This window comes from Nuphar pumila, chromosome 11, assembly GCF_984573655.1.
Source record: "Nuphar pumila chromosome 11, dmNupPumi1.hap1.1, whole genome shotgun sequence".
Classification (NCBI taxonomy): domain Eukaryota; kingdom Viridiplantae; phylum Streptophyta; class Magnoliopsida; order Nymphaeales; family Nymphaeaceae; genus Nuphar; species Nuphar pumila.
In genome coordinates, this window is record NC_143259.1 from 41412908 (window position 1) to 41436446 (window position 23539).

Genomic DNA, 23539 nt, shown 5'->3' on the forward strand with positions numbered 1-23539 from the left:
GCACGTATTTCATGATATGCCTATGTCAAAGGACCGACAGACTGATTTTGGCACGTACCGTCTGAAGAGCGATACCAAAAAGTAGTGGGACACCCTACGCAGGGTGAAGTACGCCGCCATGGAGACTATCTCCTGGGAGACCTTCCGAGAGAAGTTCTCGGAGGCATACTTTTCCTCTTTCGCCAGGAAAAGGATACAACAACAGCTGATGCAGGGAAACATGAGTTTGGTGGACTACACCACCAAATTCAGGAGCTTAGAACGGTACTACCCCAACCTTTTTGCTGATGATAAAGCGAGGGCAGTCAAGTATGTGTGAAGTCTCAAGGACAGGCTACGGGTTCGTGTTATGACTAGTCGTCCTACAACGTTTAGCGATGCCATTGAGTCGGCTTTCATCCTTAATAAGGAGTGAGGGTGATTCAAGGGTGGACAATCGAAGAAGGGTAAAGGCAATGGTAGAGCTCGGAAGAACCCACCTCCGGGTGGCAAGATGCAAGAGACGCAGAGCAAGAAGCAAAAGACCTAACAGAGAAACCACTAGGGTCGTCCTCAACAGCAGGTAGGTGTGCAAGAAATGTAACAAGAGCCATGCAGATGGTTTTTGTCCTCTCTTTAAGGGGCTCTACTACTAGTGCAGGCAATCCGGACACATTGCCCTGTACTGCCCAAACAAGCCTCTAGTTCAAGGCAACCAGCAGCAGCTACAAAAGCAGAAGCAAGTGTAGAAGAAGACGAATGGGTAGGTATACGCAGACAACCACGGAGCAGAACGACCTGATCGAAGGTATTATCGTAGTTGTTGACCATATTCGGGGGCAACCTATTCTTTTATATCATCTTCTTTTGCTAGATTGCTTGACATTGTACCATCTAGCCTAGAAAATGCACTAGATATTATGTCTTTGATGGGCGTGTCCACTCGATGTAGGAAATACCTTACTGCAGTCCGAGTAGTCATTGAAGGACACGGGTTGTCTGTCAATCTTGTCATACTCGACATGACATTTTACGATGTCATTCTGGTTATGGATTGATTGTCTCGACATAACGCGACTCTTCAGTGTCGGGGTAAGAAAGTCTGCTTGGAGCGCCCCAATCAGTCAGCATTGGTGTTTTAAGCAACTAGGCCAGTGGGTGAGGTGAAGATTGTGTCAGCGATGAAGATGGGTTGTGTGGTGTTCTTGACAAATGTGTCTGCTACGGATAGTCAAGAGACACCTTTAGAGCAGTTGGACGTTGCCCACAAGTTTCTCAATGTCTTTCCAAAAGACTTACCGGGTTTATCACCTCACGGAGAGATCGAGTTTTCGATTGAGCTAGTACTTGGTAAGACACCAGTGTCTCGAGCACCATATCGCATGGCGAGCACCATATCGTATGACACCTGCTGAGCTTGTTGAGTTTAAAAAGCAGCTGCAGAAACTTCTTGATAAGGGGTTTATCAGGCTAAGTGTGTCACCTTGGGGTGTACTCAATCTTATTTGTCAATAAAAACGATGGATCTATGAGACTCTACATTGACTACCGAATGTTGAATTAGGTCACCGTGAAGAATAAGTATCATTTGCCCAGGATTGATGACATGTTTGACCAGTTGCGCACGACGAAGGTGCTCTCGAAGATTGACCTTCATTCAGGTACCATCAGTTGTTGATCAAGACAGAGGATATTTCGAAGACAGCATTCGGGTCCAAGTATGGGCATTATGAGTTCTTGCTAATGTCTTTTGAACTCACAATTGCCCCCAGCAGCATTTATGGACTTCATAAATCGAGTCTTCCGGTAGTAGCAGGATCAGTTTGTCATCGTGTTCATTGATGACATCCTGATATATTCTGAGAGTGTGGAGAAGCATAAAGAGCTTTTGAGAATTGTCTTACAGATACTCAGGGAACATAAGTTTTATGTTAAGTTCTCTAAGTGTGAGTTATGGCTCGACAAGGTGATATTCCTCGGGCACGTCATATCAGAAAAGGGTGTGGAGGTAGATCTAGCCAAGGTGAAGGCAATATTGTCTTGAGAGCAATCGAAGACACTTTCAGATATCAGAAGCTTCTTGGGGTTGGTGAGGTATTATCGTCGATTCATCCAAGACTTCTCGTGTATAGCTGCTCCGATGGCGAAACTACTGCAGAAAGGGGTGAAGTTTGTTCGGTCACTTCGGTACAAAAAAAGCTTTCAGGAACCGAAAAAAAGGTTGACCTCAGTTCCTGTTTTGACCTTGCCTTCTGGGTTAGGAGGGTTCATAGTGTAAAACCCGTGTTTTTAAAAAAAAAATAAATAAATCGAACCCGGGCCGGGCCGGGTCGGGTCCGGACCCGACCCCATCGCCGTTAGGGTTTCATAACCCGACACAGGAGGTTTTTCTCCTGTGCGCCGCACCCCCCACCTCGCCTTCGACCCGATAAGGGAAACCCATCGGGGTTTCGCCTTTTGTCGCCCCTCCCCGAGCTCTTTAAGAGCGTTGCGGGAGGGGAGGATCGATGCCCCGCCCCCCCCTTCTCGTTCCCTGCAGGCGACAGCCTCGCCGGCAACCCCGACCGACGCCTCTCCTCCTTCGCTGCGCACGCCACCGACCGCCGCCGCCGTCGGTCTCCTCTCAGGTACGCCGTCTCCTCCTCCTTCTCTTCCTCCCTCTTCTCCTCCTATCTCCCTCTCTGTCACCTCGCCAGGACGCCGGCAGGCGGCGCACGGCCCCTGCCGCGCCCTCCCACCTCCCTCCTTGCCCATTGGAGACCCGACAGGGGGCCTACAAGGCCCCTGTCGTCCCCTTCTCTCTTTTGGGGTGCGTCGGAGTGCCGGCAGGGGCCGATGGCCCCTGCGGACCCCTCCTTCTCTTCCCTGTGAGAGATTGGGCGACCGACAGGAGGTCGATCGTCCCCCTGTGTCCCGGCCCCTCTTCTTTTAAAACCCAGCAGGGGCCGATGGCCCCTGCCACTTCTTTTCAAGCCCGACAGGGACCTTTGGCCCCTGTCACCCTCCCCTCTACCATGATCTGCGAAGGGGTCGGCAGGAGGCTGATGGCTCCTGCCGCCCCGATCCCTCTCTCGTCGGCAGGGGCTAGCCCCCTACCCCTTCGGTGCTGACGGCAGGGGCTGCCTCCCCTGTTGTTTTGCTGCCATCGGCAAGGGCTCGACCCCTGCCGATTCGCCACCGTCGGCAGGGGCTCAACCCCTGCCGAATCGCTGCCGTTGGCAGAGGCTCAACCCCTGCCGAATCGTTGCCGTCGGCAGGGGCTCGACCCCTGCCATTTCGCTGCTGTCAGCAGGGGCTCGACCCCTGCCGATTCGCTGCCGTCGGCAGGGGCGCGACCCCTGCTGCTTCATTGCTATCGGCAGGGGCTGCCCCCCCCCCCCCCTGTCGATTCGCCGTCGTTGGCAGGGGCTTTTCCCCCTGCCGCTTCGCTGCTGTCGGCAATGGCTTGCCCCCTGCCGCCTTAGTGCCGTCGACAGGGGCTCGTCCCCTGCCGCCTCGCTGTCATCAACAATCAGGGTTTTACTCCCTGTCAGTTGTTGTCGGGTAAGGGCCGAGGCCCCTGCCATTTGTTGTTCTGTCGAAAGGAGCCGAGGGCCCCTGCCGCCTTGCTATTTTCGGCAGTGGCTCGTCTCTGTCGCCTAAACCTACCCATGTCCCCGTTGCACCATTAATTATATTAGCATAATTGAATATTTAACACTCTTGCATATTTACGCAACAGGTCCCGATCGTGCTCCATGGCTCAACCCTCGTATTATCCTCACGCGTAGGCGTACGCAGCTGCACGACATTCCGAGGTAGGGTAAAGTCGCACAAAGGGCAATTGATGAATGTAATTAAGTTGAAATAATTAAGATGTCCATGCTAGTTGTACTTAGATTTATATTGCTTTTGCGTAGCATATTATTCTTGTTTGCATGTTTATGAGTCGAGGTACGATTTTACTCTTCGAATATTAATTTGCGTATGTGTTGAAGGTGGTTTCGCACTTTTTGAAATACATATGCCCTTGTTTGTTTGTATACATTTCTGTCTGCATATTTCCTTTGAGTGAGGTACGACTTCGTGTCTCATGTATTACTTATGACCTTATGTGTTTGCCTGTCTAAGTGGTCAAGGTATGGTTTTGGCACCTCGTGTGTTACTTATGTGTTTTTCGTGCGATGTGCGGCATCGCAAGCTGAGAGTTGTTTGTCGTCATGTTATAACCTGCATATGTTGACACTTATGGTAAATATGTGCCTACATAAATGTAGTATTGTGCCGATCCTGTTTTCACTTGTTTTCAAAACACTAGAAATTGTACTTGTGCATTGCAGTTCTTTAAAAGAGGGTTTCCTCCTGCGAACCCAGTACTCTTCAAATGACACAACTTTTGCAAAGTTAAGTTTTAATCCTCGCAGGATTTCGAAGTTGCATTTGAGTCCTCCCAAGTTCGCACACTTGGGAGAAATATTTTATAACCTTGATTTGAGTTGCGACCCAATTCGAATAACCCCGATCAGGGGCATGAGCATATGAATGAGGAGGGTTCTGTTGAGGGACCCATTCTTTATTTATCAATCTAGTTTCACATGTCGATACTAAGATAAATTTTGGATGTAAGATTGATAGTGTTGTGCCTTGCGTGAATGACTTAATGTGGCATTATGGCTTCTAAGGATGAATCGTGTCAAATGAGCACTCCTTTATTCTTTGGATCGTTATGAAGTTGTGTGTTGGGTGTTTCTTTTGAGAAGTGCACACTCCTCCCTGGTTCAGTATAGCGTACTTTTAGACATGCGCAACATGTTAAGTACTTTGTTGATCGGACGAGAGATTCGAGATGACCTTGAATCATGAAATATGAAAAATGTTGTTGAAGTGAATTCAAGACTTATCTTGCCAAGATGTGTTGTATTAATTCTTTTGCAGATAATATCTGTTGGGGTTTCTTTTGTGGAACCATTTCTCTTTCATCGTAGTCGTACTTTTGACAAGTACGACCGTACTTTTTGACAAGTACGTCTTCTTACGTTGCGATGATTGGATGAGTAGGTTGTGGCAACCTCGATGAGTGCAAATAACAAAATGTTGTGATCACCTAAATAAGTGATGTTTTCGCCTTCACCGGCAAGATACTCGAGTTGGTCGAAAGACCAGAGTATGTAGAATGGGTTTTCAGTTAACTACCCCTGATGTACTCATTCGAATCGCTGACTCCGATGAACAGGCCATTAATGGCAGTTACGAGCAAAAGACTCGGCTTCCCCAGTCATCGAAGTTAGGGGAATGGGACTACCATAATTATCCTAGGTGGTAGCTCTCCATGTTTGGGATGCATCTATTGTTTATGCTGCTTTGGGGATTTCTCTCTTGGTCACCGACCGTCCCCTTAGGTGCGGACTCAGTCAGCTATCCGGGTTATCATAAAATACATAGCATAATAAACCACCGGATCAGTCTAGGTTGTTTCTAGAGTCGTGTCTTGTGCGTACCCGCTTGGCCAGTTAAGATCGAAACATAATTTAAATCCGATCACACAATGTGTTCTGTTATGCACGTATGAAAGTTATAGGGTACAACAGGTTCAATACTTATGGAATTGTGTGTGTAGTTGATTAAGCATTGTATTTTGCTAGTTAACTTTCTTGTGCAGTGCTTTGCTTGTAATAGTTAGCCTACTTGTACCAATAAAATGCTTGTAATAATTTTTGCATTGTGCTCATGATAGTTGCCCTGTGAATCTGTTGAAATTAAATTGCTATATAATTGACTGTCTACTTGACATATTAAATTATTCTGCTTAATTATGTTCTATATTGTCCTGTCTGTGCACCTACCAGTTTTAAGAGAAACTGACCCATTTTATGGGCAGGTAATGGATAGGTAATACAGTCTGCGATGGCACGATGGCGTGATGAGATCAAGATAGAGCTCTTTCCCTGACGTTTCGCTCCTGAGAACATGTTGGTAAATTTGGTATGAAGGGTATTCCAAAATTTCTCTTTTTATTAAACCTTGAGTTACTAAAGCTGTTTTAGTAAACTTCTTCTCGGTTCCAACAAACAAATTCTCCATCTTTGAAATTGCATTTCAAAACCATTTGATTTCAATAGTTGTGCGGGATTTGACAAAGGAAAGTTTACGCTGTAATGCGCTCAAGGTCCATTGACTTGTGGTTTTAAAAAATATCATTTTCCGCTGAAGTATTATTTAAACTCTGATAATTGTATGATTTCAAAGCTTTCTAAACTATTCTAAAAGTTACAAGTCCTGGATTTTTGGGGCGTTACACATAGTATATAACGATGCCTCGGGGACGGACCTAGGTTGTGTCTTGATGCAGCACGGGAGGGTCATCGCTTATGCTTCTCGACAACTGAAGGTGCGCGAGAAGAACTACCCTACACACAACTTGGAGTTACCATCCATTGTCTTTGCATTCAAGATTTGGCGCCACTACCTATACGGGGAGCAGTTTGAGATTCTGTCTGTACACAAGAGTCTAAGTATATTTTCACGCAGAAGGATCTGAACTTGAGATAGCACTAGTGGTTACAGTGCCTCAAAGACTACGAGTTTATCATAAATTACTACCCTGGTAAAGCGAATGTAGTGGCAAATGCATTGAGCAGGAAGACATCGGTTATGGTAGTCAGTTTGATTGGTCGGAGTTAGGACTTGCTTGAGGAGTTTGTCAAGTGACAGTCGTTTGAAGATGAAGACAGACGTATCCATTGTGCAGAGATAAGGGCGCGGCCAGAGATCAACGATCGCATTGAGGAGCTTTAGTCAGTTGATTCGGACTTCAAGAAGTTGTGCAAGAGTGCCCAGAAGTCGAATGTGCAGTTCCATCGTGAGGACGGGACTATTATGTTCGGAGACAGATGGTAGGTTCCGAAGGCTCTTCGAGAGGAGCTAATGAGTGAGGCCCACATATCGAAGTATGATGTTCATCCTGGTAATACCAAGATGTTCAAGGACCTTCAGAAGACATATTGGTGGAACGGGATGAAACGGGACATTGTAGAGTTTATATCTCGATGTCTTACTTGCCAGCAAGTTAAGATCGAGCACTAGAGACCTGGTGGACTACTACAGCCTTTGGACATCCTGCAGTGGAAGTGGACCGATATATCGATGGACTTCATTGTGGGTTCACCGAGGACCCGTCGACAGCATGATGCCATATGGGTCATAGTAGACTGACTGACGAAGAGTGCCCATTTTCTACCGATCAGGATGAGTAAGAGTTTGGAGAGTCTGACAGACTTGTATATAGACCAGATTGTTCGACTTTACGGGTTACCACTTTCCATTATGTCAAATCGAGAATCATCGCTTCACGTCTCGTTTCTAGTGCCAGTTACAGAAGGCCTTGGGTACCAAGTTGAAGTTCAATAAAACTTTTCATCCACAGACTAATGGACTGACAGAACATGCGATTCAGACTCTCGAGGACATGCTTAGAGTAGGGGTGGCAATCGGGTCGGGTTGGCGGGTCAGCATACCTCAACACGAACCCGACCCATTTATTAAATGGGCCGGCTGTGGCAAACACGAACCCGACCCATTTATTAAACGGGTAACCCGACACGACACGGTTAACCCGTTTAATAAATGGGTCAGGTCGGGTCGGGTAAACGGGTTGGTGGGCAGATTCGGGTAAACGGGCGGGTTGGAGGGTCGAGTTCGGGTAAACGGGTTGGCAGGGGAGTGGTAAAGCCCAGGGGCACCTTTATAAATTTGCCTCCTCTAATTGTGGTTGGGAATCACTATCTGAATTGAATGGAACTGAAAAAGGCATTGTTACATAACTTATATTTGAAGCACTGACGAGTTCCCAGGCACACTTTCCGATGGGCATCGTTCGTCGTGCTGCGCTCTCGTCAGCTGAAAGAAAAAGGGCGGAAAAAGCAAAAGCAAAACCCAGGTGCCATGCAACATAATCCTCCTGGCACGTGTACACTCTCACATGCTCGAAATAAACAACCCCCTCTCGTTGTATGATATTGATGGGATCATCGCCTTTCCTTGGACGACTACACCACCAAAGGAAAAATTGAACCCGTAAACAAAAGAAGAAAGGAGACGATGGGATGACGATACCTTCATCATCTTTCAAAGGAGGAGGAGGGGTAGAGGAAGGAACGACCAGGAGGGATCGGGTGCCGCTGAGGCAGCTCTTCCGGGTGGGTGCGGTGGCCTGCGGGGTCCAGTTTGGTTGGTCGCTACAACTGTCGCTGCTGACCCCTTACGTCCAGGAGCTCGACATCCCGCACGCCTCGGTCAGCCTCGTCTGGCTATGCGGCCCCGTCTCCGACATGGTGATCCAGCCCCTCGTTGGCCACATCAGTGACTGCTGCGCCAACCTCTAGGGCAGACGTCGTCGGTGCCCTCTCCATTTCCCTCGCCGTCTTCACCATCGGCTTCTCCTCCGACATCGACTCCCTGCTCGGCGATCCCCCGAGCCCCCGTCCGCGGCAACTCGTGGTCACTGTCTTCGTGCTGGGGTTTTGGCTCCTCAACTTTGCCAACAACTTGATCCAGGGCCCCTGCAGAGCCCTCCTCGTGGACTTCACCGGCAAGTTTTCCCCTCGTCGGAAAAAATTTTACTCATATATTTGCGCCCTTTGATTTCTTCATTGGCTTTCTTTGAACTGTGAATTTTGTTACTGTTAGTGAGGGGTTTGTGATGCGGACCCTTTCTCTGTTGCAATTGCACTCATGGAGTGACTATTCTTTATTCGTTTTGTTTTTCTATCATTATCTTACATACTTGGTTCCCTTGAAAAATGCTCCTTCAACCGCTGCTTGTCTCACATTTGTCCCACCCTTGATGATGGTGAAGGCCATGTGTCTGTCCTAGGACGTGCATGCAGCCCCTGCTGCCTGACCACACTGTCCCGTCATTATCAACAAGCATACCACCTTGAGTTGGATTGCGCCTTGCACGATTTGCGATCACGGTGTCCTCCACCATCAAGACACGGCATTGAGCCTTCCCTACCCAGGCAGACCCATCCTCCGCAGGACACGGCATTGAACCTCCTTCGTTGAGTGGATGCCGCTGTTGTGCGTTCGGTTTGATCCCTCTCCCTGGTCCGCATTATCGTTCGGGCTAATGTGCTCGCCTGAGTCCCTGTTGTCCTCCATTCTGACTGTCTTTGTTTCCATGTCCTCCGTCAGTGGTTCGAAGTGGTTCGTCAGCCTTTGTTTCCGACCATCCTTCCCTTGTAAAGTTGTAGTATTTGTTTTCGGGTCACCTTCACCTGGTGTCCGGGGTCGAGTAAAAGGGTTGGGGGGCGGGTTGGCGGGTCGGGTAAACGGGTTGACCCGCCCGCCTAACCCGTTTATTAAACGGGTCAGGCCGGTTGGCATACCCCTAACATGAACCCGACCCATTTAATAAACGGGTTAGGCGGGTCGACCCGTTTACAACATGAACCCGTTTAAGCCAAACCCGAACCCGGCTAAGAAGCGGGTTGGTAGGTCATGTCAGATTTTGCCACCCCTAGCTTAGAGCATGAGCGTTGGATTGGGTAGGGGAGTGAAACAGGCATGTGAAGTAGGGATGGCAGTGGACCGGGGGAAAGCGAGGCCCCGCCTCGCCCCGCTTGGACCGGGGATGAAGGGTACGAAACGGGGATGGAGGCGGGGACGAAGGTTAAAATCCATCCCCGTCCGGGGGTGGAGGCGGGGATGGACGTGCACTTTTCCCCGCCCCGCCCCGCCCCCGCCTCATCCCCGCCCCAACCCCGCCCCGACCACTTTTCCCAGCAATATCCCCGCCCCGCCCCGCCCCGCCTCATCCCCGTTTGAACCGGGGATGGAGGACATGAAACGGGGATGAAGGTGGGGTGGAGGATAAAATCCATCCCCGCCAGGGAGGCGGGGCGGGGGTGGAGACCTTGTCCCCCGCCCCGCCCTGCCCCACTGCCATCCCTAATGTGAAGCTTGCAAACTTTTCATGCAATAACAGTTACTATGTCAATATTGGTGTGGCCACGTATGAAGCTATGTATGGTAGACCATACATATCCCCGGTGTAAAGCCCATACAAAAAAATCGTGTCGAACACGTGTCAAACACGTGCCGATGTCAGTGTGCGGTAGCAGACCCAGATCAGATCTAGGCCCGACCCAGACCTAGCTTCTCGAAGGATCGAGAGCTTGCATCTTTTAAAGGCGCAGGCTGTGAGGTGAGGGGCAAAACCCTCGCCCCTTCTGTCTACCCCCCGTCTCCTCCCCTTTCTCTGAGCTGCCATCGACGACCGTACCGGCCACCCTCACCGGTGCTCTGGTAAGCCCCCCTCAGTCGCTCTCCCTGCTACCCCGGCGCCGTCTTCCTCCCTGTGTCCGGTCGACGCCACTGCTCACCTCCCTCTTGCTCGTGTTTTGGCACCCCTCGCCGGCAACAATACTCGTCGTTCGCTCCCCTTTCTCTGTGTCCGTCAGGATCCGCCTGAGCGACCCCCGACTTCTCTCTTCTCACATTGCTCCGCCCCATCGGGCGACCCTCTCTGAAGCTCTGGTGAGCCGCACCTCCCTTGCCCCTTTCTTTGTGTTGTCGTCGTCGGCCAACCAATGCCGACGGCCCTGGTATCTCCTCCTGTCCGACCCCCAATCTGACAGCCCCCTGCAAGCAACGATCCCCGAGCACCGCCGCCAGGCGACAGCACCACCACCATCGCTTCCCGCTCCTTTGTCCTCTTCTTATGTTTACCGAGATTGCAGTCGCCTCCCTCGTGTGCTCTCGTCGACGACCTTTGCCAGGTAACCCGCGACGTCGGCCGCCTCCGCAGGTAGCTTCTTCCCCCTTTTCCAGTCTTCTTTTTCTCCCCGTCTTCGCAGCGAAGGGGTCGGGCCCCTCCTACTGGTGCCTTGTTTCAGCAGGGGAGGGGTTGAGCGCCTCCCTACCTTTTCATTTCCACAGGGTAAGGGTCGAGCCCCCTCCCTGGTCCCTTTGTTCGCAAGGGAAGGGCCGAGGCCCTCTTTCCTCCCCCCTCTCTCGCTTTCGGTGTGTCTGTTGCCCCTGGCTTGCTTGCTCACTCGTTCGACCGTCGTGCCAGCTAGTGGGTAGAGCTTTGGGCATGTTGCTCATGCTTTGGGCATGAGTAATGTCAGCTCTGATGCCCAGCATCGTCGTGGTTGTAAGCTATGCTAGCTTACCACGAGGTGCTTGGCTTCTCCGCATGACCATCGTGCACATATCCATATGCATGGTTGGTGCTTTTCGGGTCTCTGTGTTTGCTTTCCCCCTTTGTCGCAGTTGAATACCTATTCGTTGCTACCAGCCCAACTGCAAGGTTCCTTGTGCATTCTTGCTAGAGGGCTTGGTCTTGCAGTTTTGGCAAGCCACACTGCAGCATGCTATTGTTGTTGGTTTCCCTGCCCCTTGTCTTCAGGTAGGTCGACAGGGGCTGAGCCCTTGCCACCTTTGGTTCTTCTGACAGGCCGACAAGGGTTGTCCTATTTCGGCAGGCCGACAGGGGTTGGCCCTTGTCGCCTGGATCTCGGCAGTCAGGGAGCAAAGGTCCCTGCCCTTGTCGCCTTTTGTCTGCCCCTACCTCTATGCCTTTAGCAGAACTAGCATGGAGTTGAGCCCCCTACTCGTCTCTGTTGATCGGGCATGCAAGGAGCAAGGCTCCCTGCCTCTGTCGTTGCCTGCCGTCCGCAGCCAGCAAGGCCCTGACAGGAGGCCTTTTTGTTCCAGCAGGCAGGGGACCTAGGGCTCCCTGCCTTTGCTGCATTTGTTACACTTCTGCAGGGAGTTGAGCTCCCTGCCTGCCTGGTCCGGTACCACTGCTGGTATTATCGAACCCCTCTTGTTTTGGATCATGCCATGCTAACGCTTTTACGCTCACAGGTTGCACGACGGAGCACGCTCGCTCTCTGTGGCTTGAGCCCATTGGTACTTATGCTCGCCAGCGTATGCAAACCCGCAACCCCTCAAGGTAGGGGAATGTTGCATAAAAGGACAATGAACAGACCAATGCTAAAATAAGAAAAGATAATTAAAAATGGAAAGAAAGAGACAAATATACATATATACGTATAAAAATATATATGTATGTCTTTTAACTCAAGGATGTGGTTTTGCGATCCTTGTCCTCTTTACTTTCCTTGCACTTTACTTTTTTGTTGTCGTCGCGCTATATATGCCCAGGTTTTTAATTCCTGTCTTTACATTTGATGTCTTTTAACTCAAGGATGCGGTTTCGCGATCCTTGTCCTCTTTACTTTTCTGCACTTTACCTTTCTGTTGTCCCGCGCTTTATGCGCCATGGTTTTTTACTTTCTTGACTTGACTTTGTCGTCGTGCTTTATGTGTCATGGCTTTTTATTTTCTTGTCTTGACTTTACCGCCGCACTTTATGTGCCCAGGCTTCTGTTTCGCATTTACTTTTTATACTTTTCTTTCTGTTGCCCCGCGCTTTATGCGCTACGGCTTTTACGTTTTATCTCTTTTAATTTCTGCACTTTCCTTTCTGTTGCCCCATGCTTTATGCGTCAAGGCTTTCCTTTCTGTCCTTTTTGGTTTTTAAGTTATTGATGCTCTTCTACTTTGAGTATTACTTGCATATCTAGTTAGCTGATGTATAGTTTCATACCTTGTGCACTGCCTTGGGTATTTCACTTGCTTGAGTGTTTGTTTGGCCGAGGTGCCGTTTCGTACCTCATGCATTGCCTTGAGTATTCACGTACTTGCTTGGTTGTTTAGTTGAGGTACAGTTTTGTACCTTGTGCACTGCTTACGAGGTTTCTGCGCTCAACCCATAGTTTTGCACTTTGGGGATCGATCGCACCTTATCGTCGCACTATATTATGCACGGGTTTGCTTTTTGTTGTCTTGCACTTAAGTGCAACCTTTGAGCGTATTTTCTTTTTATTTGTGTTAAAAGACACAATGCACACTTATGCACTTGGTTCTCCAAAGGGATGACTTTCAGACGCAAACCTATTTTCGAAACGTATAGTTTTATAAAGAAAATTTTGAAAGTCTTTTACAAGATAGCGGCTCGATCTCTCAAATCGATATATTTGGGAGAAGTGTTTTACAACTTCAGTTAGTGTATCTGATACAACTCCGATAACCCTATTTAAGGGCATGTGCATGGGATGGGCGAAGGTTCTACTGAGGAACCTACGTCATCTCTAAATCGTTGCTACATCACCTCTGATGTGAGACCTAGTTATTGGGGTTTTTGGCCAAACTAAGATAGTTGGCATTTTTTCTTCCTTCGCGAGATTATTGCTGATGGATTTCTTTTGAGAAATCCATGCCCCTCTCCTCGTAGTCATACTCTTAGTCATGGACGATATGTTTTGGACTACGAGGAGCAGGATGAGAGGTCTGTAGTAACCTTGAAATGCGTTTTAATACTTTATGGTAATCATGTAATATCGATGTTCACCTAACAGGCAAGAGGCTCGTGAGAGTCTAAAACACCAGAGCAGGACAAGTTGGAACTTGAATGATTACACTGTGGACTTTTACAAAGCAGATGTGTTGGGGATTTCTTGTGAGAAATCTGGACCCCTCTCATCGTAGTTGTACTTTTGAATAGGTACATTGCGTACTACGATGAATAGGATGAGAGGTTTGTGTCTACCTCAAACGTACAAGGGCACGTGTTTTGAGACCACAAATGGTAATGTTTTCACCCTCGCTATAAGTTAACCCCTCTTATCGTGGTTGTACTTTTGAACAGGTACGTTGCGTACTGCGATGAGTAGGATGAGAGGTGTGGTTGCCTCGAACGTGCATTGACGCGTTTAATCACTTAATGGTGATAGTTTTGCCTTTACAGGCAAGGTGCTTGAGTGGGTATAATGGACCTGAGCATATAGAATAGAGCGGCGGTTAAGAAACCCCTGTCGTGCCCGTTCGAAACGGTTCATCAAGAGAGAGAATGGATGGTACAAAACTCTGATGGGCAAGCCATTAATGGCTATTTCAGGCAAATGACTCAGCTTCTCCAGTTATCAGAGTTAGAGGAAATGCTACAAAGATAGCTTTCTGGTCACTTCTGCAGAAGTTCGGATACATCCGCGGGCCACCTATGCCTTTGGAGATTTACTCTCTTGGTCATTGGTCGTCCCCTTAGGAGCGGACTCAGTCAGTCATGTCTTATTATCATAAAATACATAGCATAATAAACCCTCGGATCGGTCTCGGTTGTTTCTACGTTTCGTGCCTTATGCATACCCACAATGGTCAGCTAATAATCAGAACAAAATATAACCTACTCACATTATTATGATATTTGTGTGTTGTGACGTGAATTGCTTGTTTGCTCTGTAGTTCAGCGTACTACTCATTGAGCTATGCACGTCTGTTGTAGCGTCTCGCTAGTTCCGTGTTAGTAACAACTAGTTGCACGAACTAATTAAATACTTATGATAATAGCATTATGCTAGATGCAATAGGTTGCATGTGACTTGCTTTACTACTTGGTTGAACTATTCGTGCCTGTTGTAAGGTAGCACTTGTTGACTTAAGAATCATATGACTGAGGTGGCTACTCACAGCTCGTAATCTACAAATTGTCTACAACTAGAACCGATGTAGCTGCTTGTCTTACAAGTTGTATACATATTGTGGTTATTATATATAATTGTTGTTGTGTGATTGTTTATCACGTGTAGCTTATAAACTGTTTGTTGTGCAATGGCTTGCACTTTATGATTAATATAGTTGTCGGTGGATTGAAGAATTCAGTGGTAATTGCATGCATTGTGAGCTATATTACGAATGTCTATCTTATTCAGCTACTCGGCTTACTGTATTGCTTGGTAGAGTTAGTTACTCTCTACCTGTAGAATTAGTTGGACTGCTTTAGTTGCGTAATTTGCTTGTTTAGCACTTTGGTCCTTACTACTCTCGTATTTAGCTATTTGTTTTACTAATGTTTTGCTTGCCGCATGTATGGTTAGCTATGTTTTGTTTCTCCTATTTAATTTAGTAATTATTTTGTTTATTGCAGTCTATGGTTGTCTTTTGCACCCCTACTAGTTTTTCGCGAAACTGACTCATTTCATTGGCAGGTAGTGAATAGGTTGATATAGTTTGCAATGGCACGATAAAGTGATGAGATTAAGATAAGACTCTTTCCCTGAAGTTTCGCTCGTGAGGACATTTTGGTAAATATGATATAGAGTTTCTTTGAAAGTCTTTCTTTTGATTAAACTCTGAATTATTAAAATTGTGTTACCAAAACTCTGTTTCTTTTTTTTATTTCAATAAATATATTTGAGTTGCAAATATGTTTGTAAAGGGAAGTTTGCGCTGTAATGTGCCCAATGTCGAGGGACTTTCTATTTCAAACATGATTTTCCGCTGAACCTCTGTTTCAAACTCTGATAAATGATCGATTTCAAAGCTTTCAACCTTTTTCATAAAAGGTTTCAAGTCCATGATTTTTGGGGCGTTACACCCGGTGTGCTACGATGAGGCTGGAGTTAGAGCAATAGAATCTCTAGAGGTGGTCCAACACTAAAACAAATACGGATGATTCGCCACCGATTAGTTGCTGGGCAGAGCCGACAGAAGAGCTACACTGACCAGCAGCGTAGGGAGCTTAGCTTTATAGTAGGTGATCACGTGTTTGCTCGGATATCACCTACAAACAATGCGTTTAGGTTTGGGAAGAAGGGAAAGCTTAGTCCTCGGTACATTGGACCTTTTAAGAACCTCGAGCGAGTTAACAAGTCAGCATACCAAGTAGCACTTTCGCCTCAATTTTTTCAGATCCACAATGTTTTCCACGTCTCGATATTAAGAAAGTATATACCAAACCCCTCACATGTTATTCAGCATGAGGCAGTTGAAGTACTACCTGATATGACAACGGAAGAGAGACTGGTGGACATTGTGGATCTCTAGGAGATAATACTTCGAAGTAGAATGATTTTGTTCGTGAAAGTGTGATGGCAACATCACAAGCTGGACAAGTGCACCTGAGAGCCTAAGACCGATATGTGTGGACACTTCCCATGCTTATTCAGTACTTTATAATTTCGTGGACGAAATTCAAAGAGGTATGGATGTAATATCTCATAATTTTTCTATAATTTTTAAACCCAAAAATATAGTTTTAATTAAATATTTATATTTAATATGACAAAATTATGAAAAATATTTAAATATGGCCTGATGTCAACCTTGATCTAGGCATGGTCCAAGGCCCAAGATCCATATATGGTAAGAAAAAATTGCGAATTTATTTATTTTTAATCTTTAAATTCGAGAAAAATTCAAGTTAAAATCATATTAAATTCAGGAGCAAAATAGAATTAAGACCATAGTTAGATCCATTTCGGAATGTAGATCTCGTAGGAAATCTGTTTTATCGAATTCGGATATCGGTTGATTCAAAAAATACATTTTTCTAAATTGACCGGTCTCTATTTTTTAGTCTTTTTCAATTTGGATCGGACTCGACCCGATCCGTTGGGCTGATGTTAATATGGATCTAGATCCCGTCCAAGATCCATATTGACTAGGACCCAGTCTGGGTTGAGATCCAATTGGAATTGGATACGAGTTTAGATCATAGGTCAAACCCAGACCCATAATCCATCCATACTCTTTTTAAAACCAATATCAATTTAAACTTTAAAAACAAAAATATGAATTTAAAGGGAAGGAGGCGTCTCCCCTAGTCTGGAATATTCCACAAGATAAGATTTAAACAAAATAATAATAATAATAGATAATGGTAGAGGTTGGTTAGAGGTAGTTAATCATCTAGAAGGGGGCATCACCCCCTCTAGAGGCCTCCTTAACTATAAGAAAGGGAATGAGAGTCTCTCCCTCTCTAGAAATCATCCCGTAGAGAGGAAAGTGAGAGAAAAAGAGAAAAAAAGGGAAAAACATGAATAGAGGGAGAGAGAAGAAAAAAGAAAAAAAAAAGGAGAAGAAGAAAGTCTCCTCCTTCCTTTAGATTTAACTTTTGTTACGAATCTTCGAATCAAGGTACGGGTTTCACTCTTTTTCCGATAAAATAAGGGTTTAGCATGTCTTAAATCATGTGGATTTGAAGGCAAATCATATTTGAAAATTTCTATATGCATATTTTATGTATTTTTTTGGGTTTTTGATGCTTAAATCCATGATTTTGCATCCATAAACATGTCTGAAAATTTCTGCATGCATATTTCATGTATTTTTAATGTTCTTGATGCTTATGAACATGTTCAAAAATTTCTGCATGCATATTTCATGTATTTTTTATGTTCTTGATGCTTTAATTCATGTTTTCGCATCCATGAACATGTCTGAAAATTTCTGCATGCATATTCCATGTATTTTTTATGCTTTTGATACTTAAATTCATGTTTTCACATCCATGAACATGTCTCCAAATTCTGCATGCATGTTCCATATATTTTTAATGTTCTTGATACTTAAATCCATGTTTTCGCATCCATGAACATGTCTAAAAATTTCTGCATACATATTCTGTGTATTTTTTACGTTGTTGATGCTTAAATCCAAGAAGATGCATCTCTAATCATGTCTGCAAATTTTCAGTATGTATGTTGTTTATATTTACGATGTCCTGATGTTTAAAAACATATTTTCTGCATCTTTAACCATGTCTGTGTTTCGGACTGATTATGTTCGGGCTGTGACAGCAATCATGATGTCGGCATGATGTTGTTCACACATGGCTTTTGATAGCAATCATGCTATCGACATGATGATGTTCACACTCATGATGTGACAGCATACATGCCGTCAGCATGTTGCTATTCACGTGTGCAGTGACTGGTCATACAAGTAATGTTCAAAAACCACGCATATGGCTGCTGTCCACGCATGTACAATGACAGCAACATGCTGTCAGCATATTGCTGGTCATACAAGTGTTGTTCTTTACCTGTTGTGGTTCACACATGCAGTAGTTTATACATGTGATGATCACATGCACTGTTGTGATTACATGTTGTGGTGGTTCATGCATCCTTTACTGTTCAACATTAATTTTATGCATTCCTGAATATTTGATTTAACATGATATTGTTGAATGCTTGTTCAAATTGCTTGAATGGTAAGTTAGTTCTGATAAATTATTGTTTGTGATTTTCTCCTAAATTTGTGTTTGATTTAATTTATACTATTTTCTTCCTGTTGGATTTTTAGAGGAATTCGTACGAGGACTTCGGTTCTTACCCGTTTTATAAAAATGTTTTTCAAGCTCAAAGGCTCAGTGATGAGTGGGACTGGCTGGCTGGAGGACTCGAGGTTTTATGACTTGGTGGCCCGGGTTTAAAGTTGATTTTTGAATTTTGAACTTTGACTTATTTGATTAAATAAATAAAGTTCAATTCATTGTTTTAAATTGACTCTATATTTAAAATAGTTGATGGAATGAGTATATTAAATCTGTGAAGTTCAATTCATTGATTTAAATTGTCTCTATGTTTGGAATGGTTGATGGAATGAGTATATAAAATCTGTGATGTGCCCCTGGTCCTTGGGAGGTTTTTCGCAATTGTTTTAAAAAAATTCTGCATTTTTCGAGAGTAAGTTTGGGGTTGTTACAAAAAAGCCAGGCATCATAGATGTAGCTTGATAGCCAATAGAAGGTGATTAAAGCATATAGATTCTAAAGGTTCTATCGATAATTAGCTGTTCATTGAACATGTGAGGCTGGCATTGCCATTTTACTGCTCTATAGAAGATATTATTATAGTAGCAAAAAAACAAAAACAAAAAAGACAGTGAAAATCAAAGAATGTAATAGTAGAAAGGATCCCAATCCTCATGATTAACTCTTCCTAACAAAGAAATTAGTACATGTCTAGATGTATTTGAGATCATGTGGCAAATCCCATGGCAACCCTCATCTCTTCCTCAAGAAGTCTATTTGTTTCTCATTCCAAATGCAATATGTCTAATGAGGGTGCATTCCCAAAAATCATACAGCAATTGTTCCAGCATTTGTTCTTTGTTACTGCACTCCATAAAAGAAAATAAGGGATGGAACCTAACCCTAAATTTTTAAATGGTGGGAACTTTGTCTTCTAGTAGCATCACGTTATGACTCATTAGTCATTACAATCTTATTGAAATGGAATTACATGAGAATACATAAAGCTCGTGCTACAATACCATATGCAGTTTAAGAACTTCCTATACAAGACGAAAAGTAAATTTTCAGGTCATGATAAACAGATAAAGAAACTCATGAATGTTCATAATCTAAACATAAGTCAACCAAATATTGAACTACAAGAATATCCAAAATAAATGCTAATATTGATACGAAATATTAAATTTATCAGCCTCAAACATAGAATTCAATCAAGGCTTGAAGCACATACAAATACAAAACCTTTAGTCTAACTTGTCACAGTTTAAAATTAAGATAGTTAGCATTTGAATGACAGGCCAAATGTGAAATCTTAATGTTGCCTAGAAATTTTTGACATGCTATCTAGTTGAAAACCAGGCATCAGCTGCCATCCCAATTATAATGGTTCATAACTTGTAATACTCTAGAAGATAGTATTCAAATCATCAATTTCAGCAGCATCAGATAGCAGGAAAATCTGGATTCAATAGAAATTAAAAGATACATTTTATTTAAATTGGATTGTCCATGTCCAACTGCCATATAGTATCAGTATGCCACTACCGCTTGAGACAGAAAACAAAAGAAAATGGAGAACAAGATTGCCTGGTTCAACTTACAGCTAATGGGAATATGAACTGGCTTCTTTTCCAATGTGTGGCCTGCACACAAATCCTCACTGAGCACTAATGGAAATAACCACATGATAGGCATCAAAATTAAAATCCATGATTTATATAACCTTCAAATATTACGAAAACTCCTTTGCAATGTAGGAAGTGAAAAAATGAAAGATTATTCATAATGACATTTCACCTCCTTTATGCTGCTAAACCCACAGTTATGAAGATTTCTTACTGATTTGCGTACAAAACTACCACGTTGTGCAGCTCGAATCTATAAAAAAATTAAAAAGAAAAACAATAAAATACCCAAGGGAATCAATTCTTGACCATCATTGTAAAATAACAAAAGAATGAAAAAACACACTAGTTGAAAATATAAACCATAGACATTGCCGAAATTTGATTATTCATGTATAATTTATTGCAGTACCAATGCACTCTTGGGATACTAATCTCAATGTTTGTTTGTTTTTTCATTTTAGATAGATGACATTTAGTGTCATCCTTATCTAACATTTTTTACTTTTTCTCTTTCCTCAACACTAAGTTGAATTTAGGATGGATGAAAGAGAAAAACAAAATGGCAGTTAACTAAATAAAACTAAAGCAACAGAAATATGACCATAAAGTTCTAAACACTGTAAAAAGAACTGCAGCAAGAGTACCAAATTTCCAAATCTAGGTGAAAAATAACCAAATCAGAACAAGATTTGCACACCCACCAAAGGAGTTGTTACTAGGAGAATTTCTGAGAATAAGTATCAGAATTCAGAATGAAGATCCACATTCCATTTATAGTTTCACTTCAAACAAATGGATGGCATGCTTCTTGTTCTCATATATTAGCCAAACCACTAAAACCTAAAGCTAATGGATATATTGTTTAATCACATAATGGAATTCAATCACTAAACTGTACCTGTAAGTAGTTAAATCTATTGAAAACTCAGAGGAGTCAACAAGACTTGCCAAGCTTTCGGCAATCTATGTCACATAGGTGCGGATGCGGATGTGGATGCGGCGATGCGACACTTTAAAAAAACTTTGGTGCGGGGGTGTTGGGAGTGTTAAAATGTAGTCTCTTATATATATATATATATATATATATATATATATATATATATATATATATATATATCAAACCCGATAAGGTTATTTATGTAAATTCACATATTTTACGCATATTCTCACTTGAGAATAATTGTACTTTTTTTCATTTTCAAATTCTTTTTTGTATTTTTTTTTACTTTTTTATTTTTTACTTTTTGGTTTGATGTGACATGAGGGGGCCCTCAATACACATGTTGGAGCCCCCTCCAACGGTTACATTTCTAACCATTGGAGGGGCTCCAACGTATGTATTGGAGCCCCCCCCCATGTCTTCATGCATTATAAATAGGGGTGATCTCCTTTAGCTTTTCTTATGCTTTTGTAAAGCTCCTTTTGGGACCTAATATATTGAAGTTGATATTTTTTATGCTTTTGTGCATGTGTATCCGTGCCTTTGTGCACTTGTGAGAGTTCTTCTTTATGCCTTTGTGCACACTTCGTGTTTCTAACATTGTGTTTATACACAAAGTCTCTTTTTATAGAGATTTTCACATGGTATCAGAGCAAGAACGCTTGGAGAAAGAAATTTGTGTCGTTCTTCGCAATATCAAGTGCCTCTAGAAGCATGCCTTCAACCTTTTGGTGATTGACGTAAAGACTCATCTTCATCCAATATTTTAGAAGAATACTACAAGTAAGATTTAAAATTTTATTGTGGTACGTCCCTTTTTCTCTCATCTTACCTCTCTAAAGGGTGAAAAAGACTCACTTTTCTCTTGGTTTCAAGCTCAATGGCTTCAATTATCAATTATGGGCCAAAAATATGGAAGACCACATTAAAGAAAAAGGGCTTTGGGGTTACGTTCAAGGCTTGATTCTGGAACCGGAGCCTAAAATTACGTTGATTAAAGAAAGCGAAATCAAAATTCTTGAGGGAGATGAAAGGACTAAGGCTCTTGAGGAGTATAGTAGAAAACATAGGAGTGAGAAATGAAGAACTTCAAGATCTTGTCATGGATTTTTTCCTCCGCTGAGACAAGAATTAACGCCAATATTATAAAGTTTAAAAAGGCTTCTCAAGTGTGGGAATACCTTGAGAAGATGTACACTTCTAGAGACTTGTCCCATAGTATTACCTCCAAAAGAGGGCGCTAACCCTTCTTCAAGGGGCAATGACTATAAGGGAGTATTTTGCTTAACTCTCTTTCATTTGGGATGAGCTTGCTATGCTCGAACCCAAGTGGAGTGGAGAATTCATAGAGTTTCGTCATAAACAACTAGAAAAGATCGATTTTTTAACTTTTTTAATAAGCTAAGGCCCGAGTTTGAGCAAATTAGATCTTCTCTCCTATCCTCCTTCACCTCTCCCTCTCTTGAATACGTCATTACAAAATTAAGTGAAGAGGAAACTCGTACGGGCATTAGCAAGCAAAATCCAAATGTTCTTGCAATGCCCACAAATCAAGAAGAGTATGATGGAGCAAATATCATTTCTAGGCCAGAGAACAACTTGAGGACATGTAAACCTCCTCATTTTAAAAGCCAAAATCAAGGAACCAATGGTGGTTAAGGCGGAAGAAAGGACTATAGCAAAATTGTGTGTCACTTTTGCAAAGAGCCGGGTCATATCAAACCGGTTTGTCCCAAATATCAAATCGGTTTGTCCCAAATGAAAGAAATTACTAGCAATGGCCACCGCATCTCAACCACAAAAAAAGGAATCTACAAATGGAGCTCTCTATCTCAATCAAATTATGGAAGCTCTTCAACCTCTTCTTAAAGGAGTTATTTCTGGTGCCGCTGTGTCTACTCCTCCTACAGGAAAAACTTCTTGGCTTTTAGATTCGGGTACTTCATTTCATATGTCTCCAAACATTTTCTCTATTTTCGAATATTCTGAAAGTTCGTCACCATCTTTTGTTTCAACCGCGGATGGCACTTCTCTTGAAATTAAGGGATTTGAAAATTTTAAAACTCAAAACTTCTTTATTCCTAAAATTAGATTTATATCAAAATTGAATTTAAACTTACTTTCCGTCTCTCAACTCTCGAACGTTAGGTGTGACATTCAATTCTCATCTAATAAATGTTTAATACAAGATCACCGGACCGAGAGGTTAATTGGGGAAGGTTCTAGGAAGAGAGACTTATACTATGTGGACTCTCTTCAAAATCCTAAAACCCCATTTTGTAATGTGGCCCAACATAAAGACATAAATGTTTGGCACAAAAGACTTGGTCATCCCAACATCACCAAGTTGTCATATTCGGACTTTGTTAAAAATCTTTGTAAAAGTACTTTTTATTGTAATGATTGCATTCTTGGAAAAATGAAAAGTATGCCTTTTGAACAAAGATCTATGTTTACCTCTAAACCTTTTGAAATTATTCATTCAGATGTTTGGGTACCGGCACCCGTCATATCCAAGGAAGGTTTTGCCTATTATGTGATTTTTGTGGATGATTTTTCACGATTTTGTTGGATATATTTGCTCAAACATAAACATGAAGTCTTTACATGTTTTAAATCATATCATATGATGATCAAAAATCAATTTAATAGTAATTTAAAGGTATTTAGGACCGATTCTGAAGGTGAATATCTATCTAATGAATTTGAGAAATATCTTGAAAACTATAATATTATCCATCAAAGATCGTGTCCTAAGACCCCACAACAAAATGGTTTGGCCGAAAGACAGCATAGGCATATCATTAAAACCACTAGAACCCTTCTTATTTCTCAAAGTATTCCAAAAAAAAATTGGGTCGAGGCAACTCTTGCTTTCGTTTATCTTATTAATCGTCTTTTATCCAA

General features: G+C 43.3%; 1 protein-coding gene across 1 annotated transcript in view; it reads right to left on the reverse strand.

The window, feature by feature from the left end:
* LOC149822304 (puromycin-sensitive aminopeptidase-like) overlaps positions 1-23539 on the reverse strand; it is a 109346-nt gene that overhangs the window by 80023 nt on the left and 5784 nt on the right. The window contains exons 2-3 of the mRNA XM_089981063.1: positions 19862-19942; positions 19666-19707 (exon numbers count right to left, since the gene is read on the reverse strand). Of these exons, the coding sequence (XP_089837189.1) occupies positions 19666-19707; positions 19862-19942 (123 nt within the window). The remainder of the gene's footprint in view (positions 1-19665; positions 19708-19861; positions 19943-23539) is intronic.